General features: G+C 40.9%; 1 protein-coding gene across 5 annotated transcripts in view; it reads right to left on the bottom strand.

Moving 5' to 3' along the window:
- The window catches only part of plekhg4 (pleckstrin homology domain containing, family G (with RhoGef domain) member 4), a 242,182-nt gene that overhangs the window by 137,208 nt on the left and 87,134 nt on the right, over positions 1–17,840 (bottom strand). For all 5 annotated transcript variants that reach the window (XM_072547479.1, XM_072547481.1, XM_072547478.1 and 2 more), the window contains 3 exons: positions 16,588–16,833; positions 13,334–13,457; positions 12,140–12,233 (listed from right to left, as the gene is read on the bottom strand). In XM_072547479.1, coding sequence (XP_072403580.1) covers positions 12,140–12,233; positions 13,334–13,457; positions 16,588–16,833 — 464 coding nt within the window. The remainder of the gene's footprint in view (positions 1–12,139; positions 12,234–13,333; positions 13,458–16,587; positions 16,834–17,840) is intronic.

Raw genomic sequence — 17,840 nt, forward strand, 5'->3', positions numbered from 1 at the left:
GAGGGGTTTGGAGCGATAGGCATATTTGATGTACGTTTAGGAAAGGTCCAAGGTGTTTGAACTTCTGGTGGGACAGGAAACATGTTGGTAGTATTTTGGTTGCACACTCTTGAGGCTGGCTTGGTTGAAGTCATGGGCTAGGATGAACAAGGCCTCAGGGTATTCTTTCTCTAGGCTATTTGTGATGGTGTATATTTCATCAAGTGTGCTCTTCACTTCCACATGGGATGGGATGTAAACGATTGTCAGGATAGCAGGAGTAAACTCCCATGGTAACTAGTAGAGAAGCACTTAACTATTAGATATTCTAGGTCTGGGAGCATTAATTTGCCATGATCGTCACAGTAGGGCATCAAGAGGTGTTGATCAGGAGGCAGACTCCCCGATCATTTGCATTGCCAGAGGACACCATGCAGTCCTCGGGTTGTATGGCACAGCCAGGTGAAACAGAAGTGAGCCAAGATTCTGTAAAACAGAGCACACAGCAGTTTCTTAACTTTCTTTGGTGGATGAGTGTAGCTTTATGTTCATCCAGCTTGTTTCAATATCTTGGACATTTGCTTGGCATATGCTGGGGAGGGAGGTCTTGTTTCAATCTCACCTGCAGGCCAGTGCATCTCACATGTTAGCTTGATAAGTGGCTGATTCTGGTCAAGTCCCAGAGTCAGAGTGGATGGTGCTGCCATTCTAGAAGTTAAGTGGGTAAGTCCATGGGGTCCTGAGCACTGGTTGTGGCCTCAGATGTTCTGGGGATCTTGTTCTCTGTCTTGCGTATTACTCACAGAATCATACAAATTATGAGCAAAGAAAGCAACAACAAAAGCCAGTTTGTGATCACGTGTTTTTTCTTCCACTGAAACAATTCATTCTAATGCTATATCTTGTTTTTTGCTTGTATTCCTTTACATTTTCAAAGGAATCCAATTCCTTTTAAATTACATGAGTTACAATAATCCTGTAAGAGAAGAATTCTTCAAGCTTCCCCATTTCCTCTGTAATAATTCTTAGGTTATGCCAGTTACCAATTCACCAGCCTTAAATATTGCCTTTCATTCCTAATTACTCAGCAGAATATGTTCCAATAAAGATAAAGGGTGAGACCAACAAATCCTGTGAACCCTGAATATGAATAGATATACAGGAGCAAATAAAGAGATGAAGGGAGGCTTATGGAAGATACACAGCTCAAAACAGAAGAAGCCTGACTGGATCCAGAATGTGCAAGGGGGCAACTTAAAAAAGAAATCAGGAGAGCAAAGGTTGGGGGGGGGGGGGGGGGGTCATGAAAGAATAATGACAGGTAAAATAAAGGAAAATTCAGTTATTTTACAAGTACATGAAGGATAAAAGAATAACTTGGGAAAGAACAGGACCACATTGGTCATTTGAGCATGGAGCCAGAGAACGTAGGCAGGGTTGTAAATGAATACTTCTTGTGTTGATATTCACTAATGAGAGGGCTGATGTGGGTTTAAAAATAAGGGAGAAGGATTGTGATATTATTAAACAAATTAACATAGACAGAGAGGAGGTTCTGAGTGGTCTAGTAGGCTTCAAAGTAGATAAATTCAGATGAAATGTATCCAGTCTGCTGCATGAGACAAGGGTGGAAATAGAGGTGCTGGCAAAAATTTTCAATTCCTCTCTGGCCACAGGTGTTAGAGAACTGGAAAACTGCCAGTTTTACCATTATTCAAGAAGGAAAGAAGGCATAAACCACAAAAATGCAGACTTAAAGTCAATGATGGAGTAACTATTGGAACCAATCTAAGGATCAAAATTATTCAGAACTTGGGCATGCAGGGGTTAATCAAAAATAATCAGCATGGTTTTGTTAAGGGGAGGTTATATCAGACTAAAATTGATTTAAATTTTCAAAGAAGTAACCAGATGTGTAGATGAGGGCAATGCATTTGGTGTACTACTTGAACTTCAGCAAGGTTATTTGTAAGATCCTGCCTGGCAGAATGACAGCGAAGGTAATAGCCAATGGATCCAAAGAAATTTGGCCAGTTAGATCCAGAATTGGCCAAGTGACAGGAAGTAGAGACTGATGGCTGAGAGGTATTTTTGTGAATGCAAGCCTGTGTCCAATGGCGTTTCACAAGGTTCTCCGTGTTATGGCCCTAGCTGTTCATGGTATATATAAACAATTTAGACTTGAATGTAAGAGGGTTGATCAGGAAATTCGTAGATGGTATGAAAATTGGTGTGGTGTTAAGAAATGAAGAGAATAACTTTAGATTACAGGAAGATGCAGAGGGGATAGGTCAGATAGGCTGATCAATGGCAAATTGAATTCAATCCGGATAACGGAGGTGATGCTCTTGAGCAAGGCAAACAAGGCAAGGGAATACATAACAAACTGTAGGACACTGGAAGAAACGAGGATTGGAGGTCCTTGGAGTTCATGTCCGCTGGTCTCTTCAGGTAGCAGGACAAGTAGATAAAATGGTTAAGGCGACATATGGGATACTTGCCGTTAGTAGCTATGGCACAGAATTTAAGAGCTAGCAGGTTAAGTTGGAATTAAGTAAGATGTTTGTTAGCCCACAACTAGAGAATGGTGGACATTTCTGAAATCCACATTATAGAAGGAATGTGATTGCACTGCAGTCCATTATGATTTGAACACTGAAACATTTCCCTCTGTCATTATCTCTGGCAGATTTCTTTGTCACAATATTTATATTTATTTTAATGGTAAAATTCAGTTTCCTTGAACTGAACAATCAAACCAAGGAATGTTGTGATGCCAAGCTTTATTTGTAATAGTCAGATGCATGATGTGTAACTGTGTCAAGGGCAAAAATGCCCAACTCCACTAGGGGCGCCATACAGATACATTTTCTCAGCCCTAGCTGAACCCTCCAGCGCTGTCACAATGTCCTGACCACCAACAGGACAGACCCACTAGCAACTATGGCACAATGACATACAGTTCATAGGACTGGCTCTGGGAATTCTTAATATATCTCTTCAAACATTGGCAAGAAAACAATTCTGCTGATTGCCACCTACCAGTCTCAGCTAATGAATCAGTACTCCATCTTGCACAACACTTAGAAGGTACACTGGGGAATAGCAAAGTCTCAATGTACTCTGAATCGGGACTTCAAAAGACCTTCTTGCAGAGTTGTTCAGTAGCACCAATGATGACCAAGCTGGCTGAATCTTGAAGGACACAGTTCTGACTGGGCATGTCGGTGGTGGTGTCAGAGCCAACACAGATTATACACTCTGTATCTCATCTTCACCAATCCACCTGTTTATATGACCTTTACAGTATTGACTGAAGTGACCACCTCAAAATCCTTACAGAATCTGTCCCATCTCCACAATGAGGATGGCACAACCACCATGGTCAATGGCATAGATTCAGAACAGATCTAGAAACTCAAAGCTGGGCATCCTGTAGGCCAACAATAGCAGCAGAATTGTATTCCACTACCATCCAGATTTTGGAAATATATTGCTGTTCCTTTGCTGTCACTGGGTGAAAGTCCCCAGCTAACAGCACTGTGGATGCAATAAAATCAAAAAGGCTGGTTCAAGCGATGGTTCACCAGCAATCTTTCAAAGAGGTGGAAGGTGCTGCCCATTCAATGACAACTTATATGCCAGGACACAACAATGAAAAAAAAAGGTAATTGTCTAGTTTCTTTTCACTTATCCTCCAGTATTTTTTTCCAAAGGCTTCCTTTTTATTTTGAGGTATCAATTTCTGCTAAGGGTTTTCCTTGGATAATCCTTTTCCTAAGGTTCCATTTATTTCTCATTTCCTATTTTTCAAGGGCCCATTTAAATGCCAACTGTTGTTTCCACAGATGTCTTGCAAATTCTCACAAGCAACATACCTTCCATCAAAATCACATTGTTTACTCATCAAATCCAACAATTTTAGCTCATGTTGAAGATGAAAATGTAACTTTTGTTCCAGCTGTTACTTACGTTACTTAAAATCCTCTGGGAGATTATACTGACAAGCTAAACCTATTGTGCCCTTGTGCTGTTTTAACTCTAAGATTCATTTGAGTTATCTAGTGCACTGCTGACTGACCTCCTATTATTGTGGTCTGGAAAAATCGCAACAAGAATTTGACAGAATAACTTTAGTTGGCATGGGGTTGTGTAAAACAGAACAAAGTCACAAAACAGCCCTCATAGTAGAATCTATAGAACCCCTACAGTGTGGAAACAGGCCATTCAGCCCAATGAGTCCACACTGGCCCGCCATGACCTACACACTCCTGAACACCATGGGTAATTTGGCTGATTCACTTAACTTGCACATCTTTACTCGTTATAGAATTCATTTCAATTTCTTCCCTGTAACAATACGGATGTTATAGATGAAAAGAATATAACACCAGCACTTTGCATATACCCCAGCTGCAGATAATTAACATAAACCTTGATGCATGCTATTTGGAAAATAGACAATAGATGTGACTGAAAAATAAATTATAAGGAAATTCAAAACCCTTGTCATTAGTGAGGCACTATTTTCTGGTAATTTAAAAATACTTGAAGTTTATCATTATACTAAACTTTAATCCTTTAAATATGCAAGAATTCAACACTGTTACCAAAACAGATGTTATAACTAACACTCAAAAATTAAAACTTAGGTGTTCTGAGTTAGTTTTGTTGTTTTCTTTAAATAGATTTTTTAACAACCTTTGCTAAACATAACCAGAACTACAGTTGGATATTGAAGAATTTTAGCTAATTACTTTGCAATTGAATAGTAAAAAAAGGTTATGAGCTCAAAAAAGCAATACTAATGCATCTCAGGAAAGGAAAGAAAATATAGGTAAATAGGGCCAAACCTTACAAAAGGACTGATTTGTTTGACCAGATTATTTGAGCATTTTTCTCTAAAATTTCAAATAACTGTCTTTCAAATCTGCTTCAACAGATTCCAGCTAATTTATTTGTCTACCATCTCTTGTATTAAGGCTTTACATCAGAGTTTATTTTGGCAAGTTGCTGCTGTGCATCTTTAACACAGCATACTCCACTGCCACATAGGTAGTGGAAGGAATGAATGCGTAAGGTAGGTAATGGGGTGCTTATCGAGTAAGTTAATTTAGGATGGATGGAGTAAGTTTCTTGAATGTTGTTAGAGCTGCAGTCATCCAGGTAAGTAGAGAGTACTCTATAACACTTTTGACTTAAGCCTTGTAGATGGTAAATAGGGCACAGGGAGTAAAGAGGAAAGTTACTTGCCAAAGAATTCCCATCTTCTGACCTGCTCCTGTAGATACAGACACAGCTCAAGTTTAGTTTCTGGCCATAGTAACCTCCACAGTGTTGGGGATTCAGCAATTACGTTGTAATGGGGAGATGATTGTATTCTCTCTGGCAGGAGATAGTTGGTGTCTGGCACTTGAGGTGCAAATATTATTTGTCATTTATCAGTCTTGGTCTAATTATTGTCCAGGAATTTATAGATATGAACGTGAACTGCATAACAGTCTGACGAGTCATGAAAGTGTTGAACACTGTTTGCCGATTTTTGTACATTCTTATTTCTCACATCATGATAACAAGCAAGGTCATTGATGAAGTAGCTAAAGATGTTTGGGCCTAGGAAACTACCACAGGGAATTCCTGCACTGATGTCTTGACACAGGGATGGTTGATTTCCAATAATCACAACCATTCTTCTTATTGCTAGATATGGCTCCAACCTGCAGAGAATTTCATTCTGCTTTCCAATGTCTCCAGTTTTGCTAGGGGACTTAAATGCCACAATTGGTTAAATGCTGCCCTTAACATCAAAACAGTCACTCTTTCCTCACCTCTGATGTTCTTCTCTTTTTTCCCTTGTTTGAGCCAAGGCTGCAATGAGATTTGGAACTGTGTGACCCTCAAAGCCCAAAACGAGCACCAGAGAGCAGACTACCATTGAGCCTGTTGACAACCACTTCCATCTCTTTACTGAAAGTAAACTGATGGGGTGGTAATTACTGGGTAGAATTTGTCATGTTTCATGTAAAAGAGCAGTCCTAGGCTGTTTTTTCACATTCCCAGGTACAGTTCTACTGGAAAAGCTTGCATATGGGTACAGCTAACGATGCAGCACAATTCTTCAGGACAATGCTGAATGCATTTTATATTTTTAGTACTCTCCATACAGAACGCGATATCAATAATACCATTAACTATATGTTTAGGAATGTTCAGCTTAAATTCTGCCATTGCCATTTAATTTCAAATATGAAGACAGAAACTGAACAAGAGCATATAAGTTAGTCAAACATGATTTAGCCTTCATAAAACCATGCTGACTCTGATTAATTGTTTTTACTTTCCAAAAGTCCTATTAATGGATTCTAACAATTTGAACTAGCTTTATTATAACATGTACTCAAGTGAATACAGTGAAAGTTTACAAGTCATCACATTATAGTGCTATCTTCGGTACAAAGGTACCTAGGTACAGATTCTTGAAAATCAAATTCTTAGAAAAAAAATAGAAAAATAAAGAAATGTTTCTAGAGTAACAGTCTTTCCAACCCAGTATAAGCCAGCACCTAGTCTCCAGTATCTGAGAGGCCTTCACCTTCTTACTAACGCCTGCACCAGACTCACCAATAGAGGAGATGCCACACTTTAGATGCCTTCTCTTTGTCACTGGGCACCCTTTACTGATGCTGCTAAACCTACACTTTCCCAGTAACCAGGAACCCCCAGCTCTGCTGCTGCCACCACATTGCCAATAACCAGAAGTACTTGGGCCAGGCCTCAGTGCTACAGCGGGCGCACAGAGAGGGGAGCCGGAAGGTAAGCGGAGACCAGTTTAAATTAACGTTTTTCTTTTCGCAGTCTGTGTTTTTTTTTCAACTAGGAGCGGGAACCAGGAAGTCGTCAACAGAAGCTTCTGGGAAGGTAAGAAGTTTGAGTGGAGAAGGAACCCGAGACACTACACGTGTAGTATCTCTCACCCTCCCTCCTCCTCTATCCTTAAAAAAAGGTCTCAGTCGGCTGAACAGGTAAGCGACTTAGCGTTCTTGTTTGGAGACTAAGTGTAGAGTTATGGCAGCACAGAATGTTCCTCCTGCAGGATGTTTGAGGTAGGGGTGACCACCGATGCTCCTGCCGACTTCACCTGCAGGAAGTGCAGCCAGCTCCAGCTCCTCACAGACCACGTTAGGGAACTGGAGCTGGAGTTGGATGAACTGAAGGTTATTCGAGAGGCTGAGAGGGTGATAGATAGAAGCTACAGGGACATAGTTACGCCAGAGAACAGAGGTAGCTGGATAACAGTTAAAGGTGGGAAGGGGAGGAAGCAGGCAGTGCAGGGATCCCCTGTGGTTGTTCCCCTCAACAATAAGTATACCGCTTTGGATACTGTTGAGGGGGGATGGCCTAGCAGGGGTAAGCTGCAGTGACTGGGTCTCTGGCACGAGGTCCGGCTCTGAGGCCCAGAAGGGAAAGGGGGAAGAGGTGGAGAGCGCTAGTTATAGGAGACTCTATAGTTAGAGGGACAGACAGGCAGTTCTGTGGACATGGGCGAGACTCTCGGATGGTTTGTTGCCTCCCAGGTGCCAGGGTCCGAGACGTCTCAGACCGTGTCTTCAGAATCGTTAAGGGGGAGGGTATGCAGCCAGAAGTCATGGTGCACATTGGCACCAACGACATAGGTAGGAAGAAGGGTGGGGAGGTCATTCAGGAGCTCAGGAAGTTACGCAGGAAGCTAAAAGCTAGGACGGACAGAGTCGTCATCTCTGAGTTGTTGCCGGTGCCACACGACAGTGAGGCAAGGAATAGGGAAAGACTGCAGTTGAACACATGGCTGCAAGGATGGTGTAGGAGGGAGGGCTTCAGGTATTTGGACAATTGGACTGCATTCTGGGGAAGGTGGGGCCTGTACAAGCAGGACAGGTTGCACCTGAATCAGAAGGGCACCAATATCCTGGGAGGTAGGTTTGCTAGCACTCTTTGGGGAGGTTTAAACTAATTTGGCAGGGGGATGGGATCTGGACTTGTAGTCCAGCAAGTAGGTTAGCTGTTTTTCAGGATGTCCAAGAATGTAGGGAGGCTCTGGAGAAGGTAGCCCTGACAGAGAATACTTGCGGACACAGAGATGGGCTCAAGTGTGTATACTTCAACGCAAGGAGTATCAGAAATAAGGTGGGTGAACTTAAGGCGTGGATCGGTACTTGGGACGACGATGTTGTGGCCATCACGGAAACGTGGATAGAAGAGGGACAGGAATGATTGTTGGAGGTTCCTGGTTACAGATGTTAATCAGTAAGATTTGGGGGGGTGGTAAAAAAAGGTGAGGGGGTGGCAACGCTAATTAGAAATGGTATAACGACTGCAGAAAGGCAGTACGAGGGGGTTCTGCCTTTGGAGGTAGTATTGGCTGAAGTCAGAAATAGGAAAGGAGCAGTCACCTTGTCGGGTGTTTACTATAGGCCCCCCAATAGCAGCAGAGATGTGGAGAAACAGATTGGGAAAGGTGCAGAAGCCACAGGGTAGTAGTCATGGGCGATTTCAACTTCCCAAATATTGATTGGAAGCTCTTTAGATCAAGTAGATTGGACGGGGCGGTGTTTGTGCAGTGTGTCCAGGAAGCTTTTCTAACTCAGTATGTAGATTGTCCAACCGGGACAAGTGATGGGCTTGTTAGTGGCTGAGCATTTTGGTGATGGTGACCACAAAACTGTGACTTTCACCTTGGTTATGGAGAGAGATAGGTGTGTGCAACAGGGCAAGTTTTACAATGGGGGAAGGGTAAATACGATGCTGCAAGATAGGATCTGAGGAGCATAAATTGGGAGCACAGGCTGTCAGGGAAGGATGTCGTTGAAATGTGGAACTTTTTCAAGGAACAGATACGACGTGTCCTTGATATGTATGTACCTGTCAGGCAGGAAAGAAATGGTCGTGTGAGGGAACCTTGGTTGACAAGGGAGGTTAAGGAGGAAGAAGGAGGCTTACATAAGGTTGAGGAAATAAGTTTCATACAGAGCGTTGGAGGGATACAGGATAGCCAGGAGGGAGCTGAAGAAAGGAATTAGGAGAGCTAAGAGAGGGCATGAAAAATCTTTGGCGGGTAGGATCAAGGATAACCCCAAGACCTTTTATGCGCCTGTGAGAAACATGAGAATGACGAGAATGAGGGTAGGTCTGATCAAGGACAGTAGTGGGAGACTGTGTATTGAGTCGGAAGAGATAGGAGAGGTCTTGAATGAGTACTTTTCTTTAGTATTTACAAATAAGAGGGATCGTATTGTTGAAGAGGAGAGTATGAAACGGACTGGTAAGCTCGAGGAGATACTTGTTAGGAATGAAGATGTGTTGGGCATTTTGAAAAACTTGACGATAGACAAGTCCCCTGGGCCTGACGGGACATATCCTAGGATTATGCGGGAAGCAAGAGAGAAAATTGCAGAACTGTTGGCAATGATCTTTTCGTCTTCATTGTCAATGTGGGTAGTGCCAGGGGACTGGAGAGTGGTGAATGTTGTGCCCCTGTTCAAAAAAGGGAATAGGGATAACCCTGGGAATTACAGGCTAGTTAGTCTTACTTTGAGGGTAGGCAAAGTAATGGAAAGGGTACTGAGCGATAGGATTTTTGAGTATCTGGAAAGACATTGCTTGATTAGGGACAGCCAGCACAGATTTGTGAGGGGTAAGTCTTGCCTTACAAATCTTATTGAATTCTTTGAGGAGGTGACCAAGCATGTGGATGAGGGTAGAGCAGTGTACATGGATTTTACTAAGGCATTTGATAAGGTTCTCCATGGTAGGCTTATGCGGAAAGTCAAGAGGCATGGGATAGTGGGAAATTTGGCCAGTTGGATAGAGAACTGGCTAACCAGTCAAAGGCAGAGAGTGGTGGTAGATGGTAAATATTCAGCCTGGAGTCCAGTTACAAGTGGAGTTCCGCAGGGATCAGTTCTGGGTCCTCTGCTGTTTGTAATTTTTATTAATGACTTGGAAGAGGGAGTCAAAGGGTGGGTCAGTAAATTTGCAGACGATACGAAGACTGGTGGAGTTGTGGATAGTGAGGAGGGCTGTTGTTCGCTGCAAAGGGACTTAGAAATGGTGCAGAGCTGGGCTGAGGAGTGACAGATGGAGCTCAACCCTGTCAAATGTGAGGTTGTCCATTTTGGAAGGACAAATAAGAATGCGGAATACAGGGTTAATGGTAGGGTTCTTAGTAAGGTGGAGGAGAAGGATCTTGGGGTCTATGTTCATAGATCTTTGAAAGTTGCCACTCAGGTGGATAGAGCTTATAAGAAGGCCAATGGTGTATTAGCGTTCATTAGCAGAGGGATTGAATTCAAGAATCGTGAGGTGATGTTGCAGCTGTATAGGACCTTGGTAAGGCCACATTTGGAGTACTGTGTGCAGTTCTGGTCGCCTCACTTTAGGAAAGATGTGGAAGCTGTGGAGAGGGTGCAGAAGAGATTTACCAGGATGTTGCCTGGAATGGAGAATCGGTCATACGAGGATAGGTTGAGAGTGCTAGGCCTTTTCTCATTGGAACGGTGAATGATGAGGGGTGACTTGATAGAGGCTTATAAGATGATCAGGGGAATAGATAGAGTAGACAGTCAGAGACTTTTTCCCCGGGGACAACAGAGTGTTACAAGGGGACATAAATTTAAGGGTGGAAGGTATAGGGGGGATGTCAGGAGTAGGTTCTTTACCCAGAGAGTGGTGGGCGCATGGAATGCGCTGCCTGTGGGAGTGGCAGAGTCAGAATCATTGGTGACCTTTAAGCGGCAATTGGATTGGTACATGGATAGGTGCTTAAGCTAGGTCAAATGCTCGGCACAACATCATGGGAATCCCTGGCTCAGCTGCAGCCTTGATGATGTCAAGAGTCCCGATTCTAGGAATAACATGTTGCTGCCACTGCCATGGGTACCAGGAATCCCTGCTCTAGGCCCACTGCAAGCAGGAGTCCCTGGTTCCGCTGCCAGGTCAGGAATTCCTGCTCTGGGCGTACTGCTACCAGGAGTCCCTGGCTGTGCTGCCAAGAGCAGATGTTAAACTGATCTGTCGTTTCCTAATTTATGCCTCCCTCCCTTTTTGTATAAGGGTGTTAAATTGGCATTTTTCCAATCCACTGGAACCTTTTCAGTATCCAGAGAACTTTGGAATATTAGAATCAATGGATTTACTACCTTCCCTGACATTTCCTTTGCGATACTAGGAATGTAGGCAAATAGGCCCTAGGGACTTGGCTGCCTTCAATCCCAACAGTTTGCTCAGTATCTTTTCCCAAATTCCTATTTTGTATCACCTCTGCATTACATATTACTATCGGGATAGTACTAGCATCCTCCACAGTGAAAATGGAGGCAAAACTGATTTAGTATCTATGCCATTTCAGTGTTCCGCCCAGTACCCTACCCATTTTCATCCTCCAAAGGATTAACATTAGCTACTCTCTTCCCCTTTATATACTTACATAAGCTTTTGCTATCCATTTTTATATTTTGCACCAGGTTCTTTTAGAATTTACCATTGTTCTTTTTATTAATTTTTAGTAATCCTTTGTTGATCTTTAGACACTTCCCAGCCTAACCACAACAGAATGTCTGACAAGAGGTGAGACTTTTCATTGGTATCAACACAGCATTCAATTCAGTAAAGCAACAAAAAATTGAGTTAAACTCAAATCAAGGGATGTCAAATGGAAAGGTTTTAGTGGCTGACATGAATAAAAACAAATTCACTTGTCAGAAACCAATCATCACAGCTGCACAATTTCACTGCAGGAATTACTTGTCACTTCTCAGCCCAAAGATAGTTGGTACTGGCTGTTTCATTGCCAGATGCATTGTGAACAGAGATTTTGTGGTAGCATCCATAAACCCATGATATTAGGATAAGAGAAGTTTATTGATGAATACTTAAGTGGAAAATTCTTCCTGAGGAGCTTCTGTTCTAATTAAGAATTTGCTTAAGGTTTTAAATTTTACTGTGAATATTTACTTAAAATTACAGTGTTTGTAATTGACAGTTGACTAATGAATATTACTTTTAAAATTAATCTGAAAAAATTATCACAATTAAACACAGGAAAAGATAAACAGTCTTGCAGTATAATTGTTTACTTTGAGGAATTAAGAGTTTGCAACTTCCAAAGATACTCTGAAGTTTTCACCTGAAGGGTATTGAAAGCCTTAAACAATGCTGGTACAGGAGAGCAACGCCGGGCATCCACCAAAATAGTTAGTCCTGCACTTTGGATGTCTTGTCTAAAAGAGCAGAAAACACACTGTAGTAAATCACATAAAATTATAACCTTGATACATAACTGTTAATTTGACACAGGTTACATCTATATTGTAACCATGTATATGCACTTTTACTTCAGACGGTAATTTTGATCAACAATTATATTTTGTCACTGGATAACAAAATTTTCACAAATAGTACAGAATCTACAAGTTTAAAAGTTTGCAATCTTTGGAATTTTATAATGAAATACAGATGTGAATGAAAACAAATGTGTACTTAAATTCTTGGAAAACCTCAAGACATAAGAACTCAATTTCTATTCATGATATCATTCTGTTAATTTATGAATGTAAATTTCAAAATAGCAAATCTTACTTAGATGAAAATGAACACATTTTATCAATATAATCTTACAAACTATGCATGTGATGCAATTAAAATTAAACTTTCAGGATCTTGTAATAAGAAACTATCAAATTTTGACATGTTAAAATTATATTACTTATCCTTTTCTTTGTGTTACTGGTTCGTAGTTCAAACCAATCAAGACATTTAGACTCGAACTCAAAGATATCATTAAAAATACAATGGACTATCGTGACTAAAACTGACAAACCTGAACTCTTGAGTTGCACACTGCATATCAGTGACATACATTCAACACAATATGGCATCTTATAAAACTGAACATTATCCTGGAACCAGATTATCTTTCAAAATATTTAATTGAATAAGTATAACATATAATTTAAGATTCATTCATTTTCTCTCACTTTTAATATAATTGCACATCCAAAATATATTTCTGCTTAATGAAATCAAAATTCAATGCATTAGTTGCCAATCAGAATTAGAACTATGCTAAATCATAAATGTTGATTCTCTTGCCCTTGAAGCTGAAAATATTCACGGCCTGTTTAATCCCACTTCCTTTGCCATATTCTTGAGGAGCTTACAAATGAGCTTTCCTTTCCTATCTTTATCATTTTTGTTGTTCATTCTAGTACAGTACAGGTCATTTAATGTCCAGCTAACTGTGTAACATATGGCCTCAAAAAATTACTGTGTAGGTAATAAATTACTGCTGCAATGAAATGCAAAGAAATTGCTGGATTACCTAGGAATACTATAAAAGTAGATAAGGAGCCGCACGAGTTCAGGAACGTTACAATGTGGATTTAGCCAGATTGTGTTTCTTGTTGTTATTATCACAACTGCACGACCAGACTTATCTCTGGCTCCTGAAGCAAAACAAAATTTTACACAATTATTTCAAATGACCAAACCAAGATGCAAAGGTCAGTCAAACATCATGATTTATTTTACGAAAAAGAGTTGCAACATCTAACAGGCACGGTGCTCAATAACTGAGTTAAATGTAGAACCATTAAAATGTCTAGATAATACATTGGACTATCTTGGATCTCCCTATGCTTGGACTGTCGGAGACAGCATGGATCTCAGAAAAATGCTGGGAACAAAATTAACATGTATGGTAGAAAGGGGTTTTTGTAAAAGATATTAATACAAGACAAGAGAAAGAGTATGGGACTTCAAATATGAGAGTGAGGATCACATAATGGTCTGTGGTCTGTTATAGGCATACACTGTGGTGAAGATCAGTGCAAAGCCAGAGAATTGGAAAGCCTTTAAAAACCAGAACAGGATAACTGGAAAGTGCGAGACGGAGGGAAGATTAAATATAACAGTAAGTTAGCTAGTAACATAATGAAGATTGCAAGAGGTTTTTTTTCAGAAACCTAAAAGATAAGAAAGAGGTGAGAGTGTACATTGGACCATTGGAAAATAAGGCGAAAGTGAGGACTGCAGATGCTGGAGATCAGAGTCAAGATTAGAGTGGTGTTGGAAAAGCACAGCTGGTCTGGCAGCATCTGAGGAGCAGGAAAATTGACATTTCGGGCAAAAGCCCTTTTATAAGGGTTGAAGAAGTATTGTGGAGACTAAAGAAATGGTGGAGGAACTGAATAGGCAACTTGCATCAATTTTCACAGTGGAAGACACCAACAGCATACCAGAACTTCAAGAGATTCAGAGGGCAGTGCTGATGGTAGTGACTATCACTCAGAAGAAGGGGCTGGGGAAGTTGAAAGGTCTGAAGTTGGATAAATCACCTGACCTAGATGGTCGACACCCAGGGGTTGTAAATAAAACAGCTAAGGAGATTGTGGAGGCATTGGTGGTGATCTTCTAGTAATCACAGGTGCACAGCTTCACCAAGGCCAGGTCAAGCTTGACAAATCTGCTAGAATTATTTGAGGAGGTAAGAAGCAAGTTAGACAAATGAGACCCAGTGGATGTAATCGATTTGGATTTCCAGAAAGCCTTTGACACAGGTCCGCACAAGCAGCTGCCAAGGAAGATCACAGCCCATGGTGTTTGGGGCAAGGAAATGGCATGGATAGAGGAATGACTGACTGGCAGAAGACAGAGAGTAGGGATAGAGGGGTCTTTTTCAGCATGACAGACAGTGGTTAGTGGAGTTCTACAGGAATCCATATTAGGTCCACAACTATTCACATTATACATGAATGATCTGGACAAAATAACTGAGGGCATTGTTGCTAGGTTTGTAGATGACATAAAGATAAGGGGAGGGACAGATAGTGTTGAGGAAGTAGGGAATTTGCAGAAGAACTTGGACAGGCTAGCAGAGTGAGCAAAGAAGTGGAAGAAGGAACAGAATATGACAAGGTTCAGGATTATCCTAAAGTTTACATGCAGGTTCAGTTGGCAGTTATGAATGCAATCATGTCAAGATGGATGGAATAGAGCAGAGATGTACTGCTGAGGCTATATAAGGCTCTAGTCAGACCGTGTGCAGTCTGTGTGCAGTTCTGGGCCCCATATCTGAGGGTTGATGTCCTGGCTTTCTGCAGGAGGTCCAAAGGAGGTTTACAAGAATGCTCCTGGGGATGAAGGGTCTATCATATGAGGAATGGCAGACAACTCTGGATCTGTACTCGATCGAGTTTAGAAGGATGAGGGGGAACCTGATTTGAAACTGAAAGGCTTACATAGAGTGTGCATACAGAATATGTTTCCACTAGTAGGAGCAGAACCTCAGAGTAAAAGGACGAATCTTCAGAAGAGAGATGAGGAGGAATTTCTTGAGCCAGAGGGTGGTTAATCTGTGGAACCTTTTGCCGCAGATGGCTGGAGAGGCCAAGTGATTGAGTGCATTTAAGAAAGAGATAGCTAAGTTCTAAATAGGCAAGGGAATCAAGGATTACTGGGAGAAGACAGAAGAATGGGGATGAGAAACATCTCAGCCATAATCGAATGATGACCAGATACAATAGACTGAATGGCCTAATTCTACTCCTACATCTTCTGGTCTTATGGTTAAAAGAGTGGGAAGGGGAGCACAAGTACCCATTTCTTTGCACTGCTGCCTAATTTTACCAAATCTATCTTATTTTTAAAAATCACACAACACCAGGTTATAGTGCAACAGGTTTAATTGGAAGCACACTAGCTTTCGGAGTGACACTCCTTCATCAGGTGGTAGTGGAGGGCTCAATCCTAACACACAGAATTTAGAGCAAAAATTTACTCACTTTTTAGATTAGAATCAATCTAAACATCATGGCATAGACAGAGAACACAGGGGGCCAACACCTTCAACATATTGTCTAGCTATCACCATTGTTAACAGCTAACCTGAGAATGCAACATTTTTTAAAAAAGGTTTTGTGATTTACACATGAAAGAAGTGAAACTATCACTGTATTCTAACAGATGAAAGGCTTAACAGACAATCAATTTTTCAATGTATAATTTCAGTTACATCACACTGTAAATTTTTGCTCTAAATTCTGTGTGTTAGGATTGAGCCCTCCACTACCACCTGATGAAGGAGTGTCGCTCCGAAAGCTAGTGTGCTTCCAATTCAACCTGTTGGACTATAACCTGGTGTGTGATTTTTAACTTTTTACACCCCAGTCCAACACCGGCATCTCCAAATCATCTTATTTTCGTTAGCTACATAGTTGAAAACCAATGCAAGCAAAACAGAAAATTGTTTGTATTCCTTACACTGCTGCCTTATGATTGCTTTTCAAAAGTCAATCAATATAAAAATGTAAATTCTTAAGATAAACATTACAATATAAAATCTAAAAAGAAAATAGGATAAAAGAGTATAAATAACAGGAATGGAACTAAGCACTAAAGTTAGACCAAAACAGTGAAGGGCAGTAATGCAATAATGCAATATTATGAAACTTTCTTTTGAATGATAATTTCTATTCACGCATGTCTTCAAATACAGCTTCTAGGACATTATACACATTCAATGGTCTGCTCTGCTCCATGTGAAACTTTAGTAACATTAATGTTTTTATCACCTACCAGTCAAACATGCTACCCCTGAATTGAGAACATCAAAGTTGATTTCTTGGGACAGTGTTGGTAGATTGGGTTTAAGCGGTAAGGAAGATGAGGTCTCACAATGTTTCACTGAAGCTGATTCTTGCCTGCTCACAATGCACTGTTCAATCACTGAACCTGTTGGAGGTTCATCTGATAGGTTGAAAGTTTCTTCATTAAAACTTCTTTTTTCTGTGTTTCCATTATCATTTGTTTTTGAATCAAATCCTAACAAAATAAATTAAGATTAGTTTAGATTCGATTAGATTCCCTACAGTGTGGAAACAGGTCCTTCAGCCCAACAAGTCCACACCAACTTTCTGAAGAGTAACTCACCCAGACCCATTTGATAATTCTCACATTTAGAAAACACATGCCTATCAAAAAGCCACAAAGCCTTCGAAAAATGATAAGTTTTCCATTCTATTCAGGAAACTCTCTTTACATCCAGAACGAGGATCACATGAGCCACAGTTAAGAGAAATTACTTGGAAATACAAGGGTAGACATTGGTATGGTCTTTGATCATTTTGATTAATAAACAATCAAAACATATAATTCCTTCTGAGTGTAATATCTTGCTTGTTTTCTGCAAACTGGAACATTAAATTCTGTTTCTCCATATTGGTCTTCCATGACTTTGAGTGTACCTGATGACAGTCCTAAGTCAACAGTAAATCAATTTAAAGTTGAGAGTGTGTCGGGCTTACACCCGAAACGTCGATTCTTCTGCTCCTCAAATGCTGCCTGACCTGCTGTGCTTTTCCAGCAACACACTCTCAACTCTGATCTCCAGCACCTGCAGTCCTCACTTTCTCCTGAATTAATTTAAAACCAGTTTCAAAAACCTTCTGTAAAATGCATGAGATAACACGTGGTCTGTTCTACATAACAAGGTTCTACTCAGCATTCTTCCGTTCACTGGATCTTGTCACAAAATTACAGCATGCAGATCACAATGTGCAGACAGAATTCTCAGTCTCTGATCCCTTGATCAACATTTGCTGACTGGTGAATCATTTTGCTATTTACTCAGCTTTCATTCACCTGCTCCCACTAATAGCCCAAACCCTAACCTTGTGCTGCAATGCATAATTTCTTCTCACTGTACATCTTTCTTTCTTCCAAAAACTAAACTCGTCATTTGGGTGCTGGTTAGGCCACGACGTTATCATACAACAAGAAGGGAGCTCCACGCAGCTTACCCAGGCTGCACACCAACCTTAGCAATCATA

Source organism: Chiloscyllium punctatum, chromosome 26, assembly GCF_047496795.1.
Source record: "Chiloscyllium punctatum isolate Juve2018m chromosome 26, sChiPun1.3, whole genome shotgun sequence".
Lineage (NCBI taxonomy): Eukaryota > Metazoa > Chordata > Chondrichthyes > Orectolobiformes > Hemiscylliidae > Chiloscyllium > Chiloscyllium punctatum.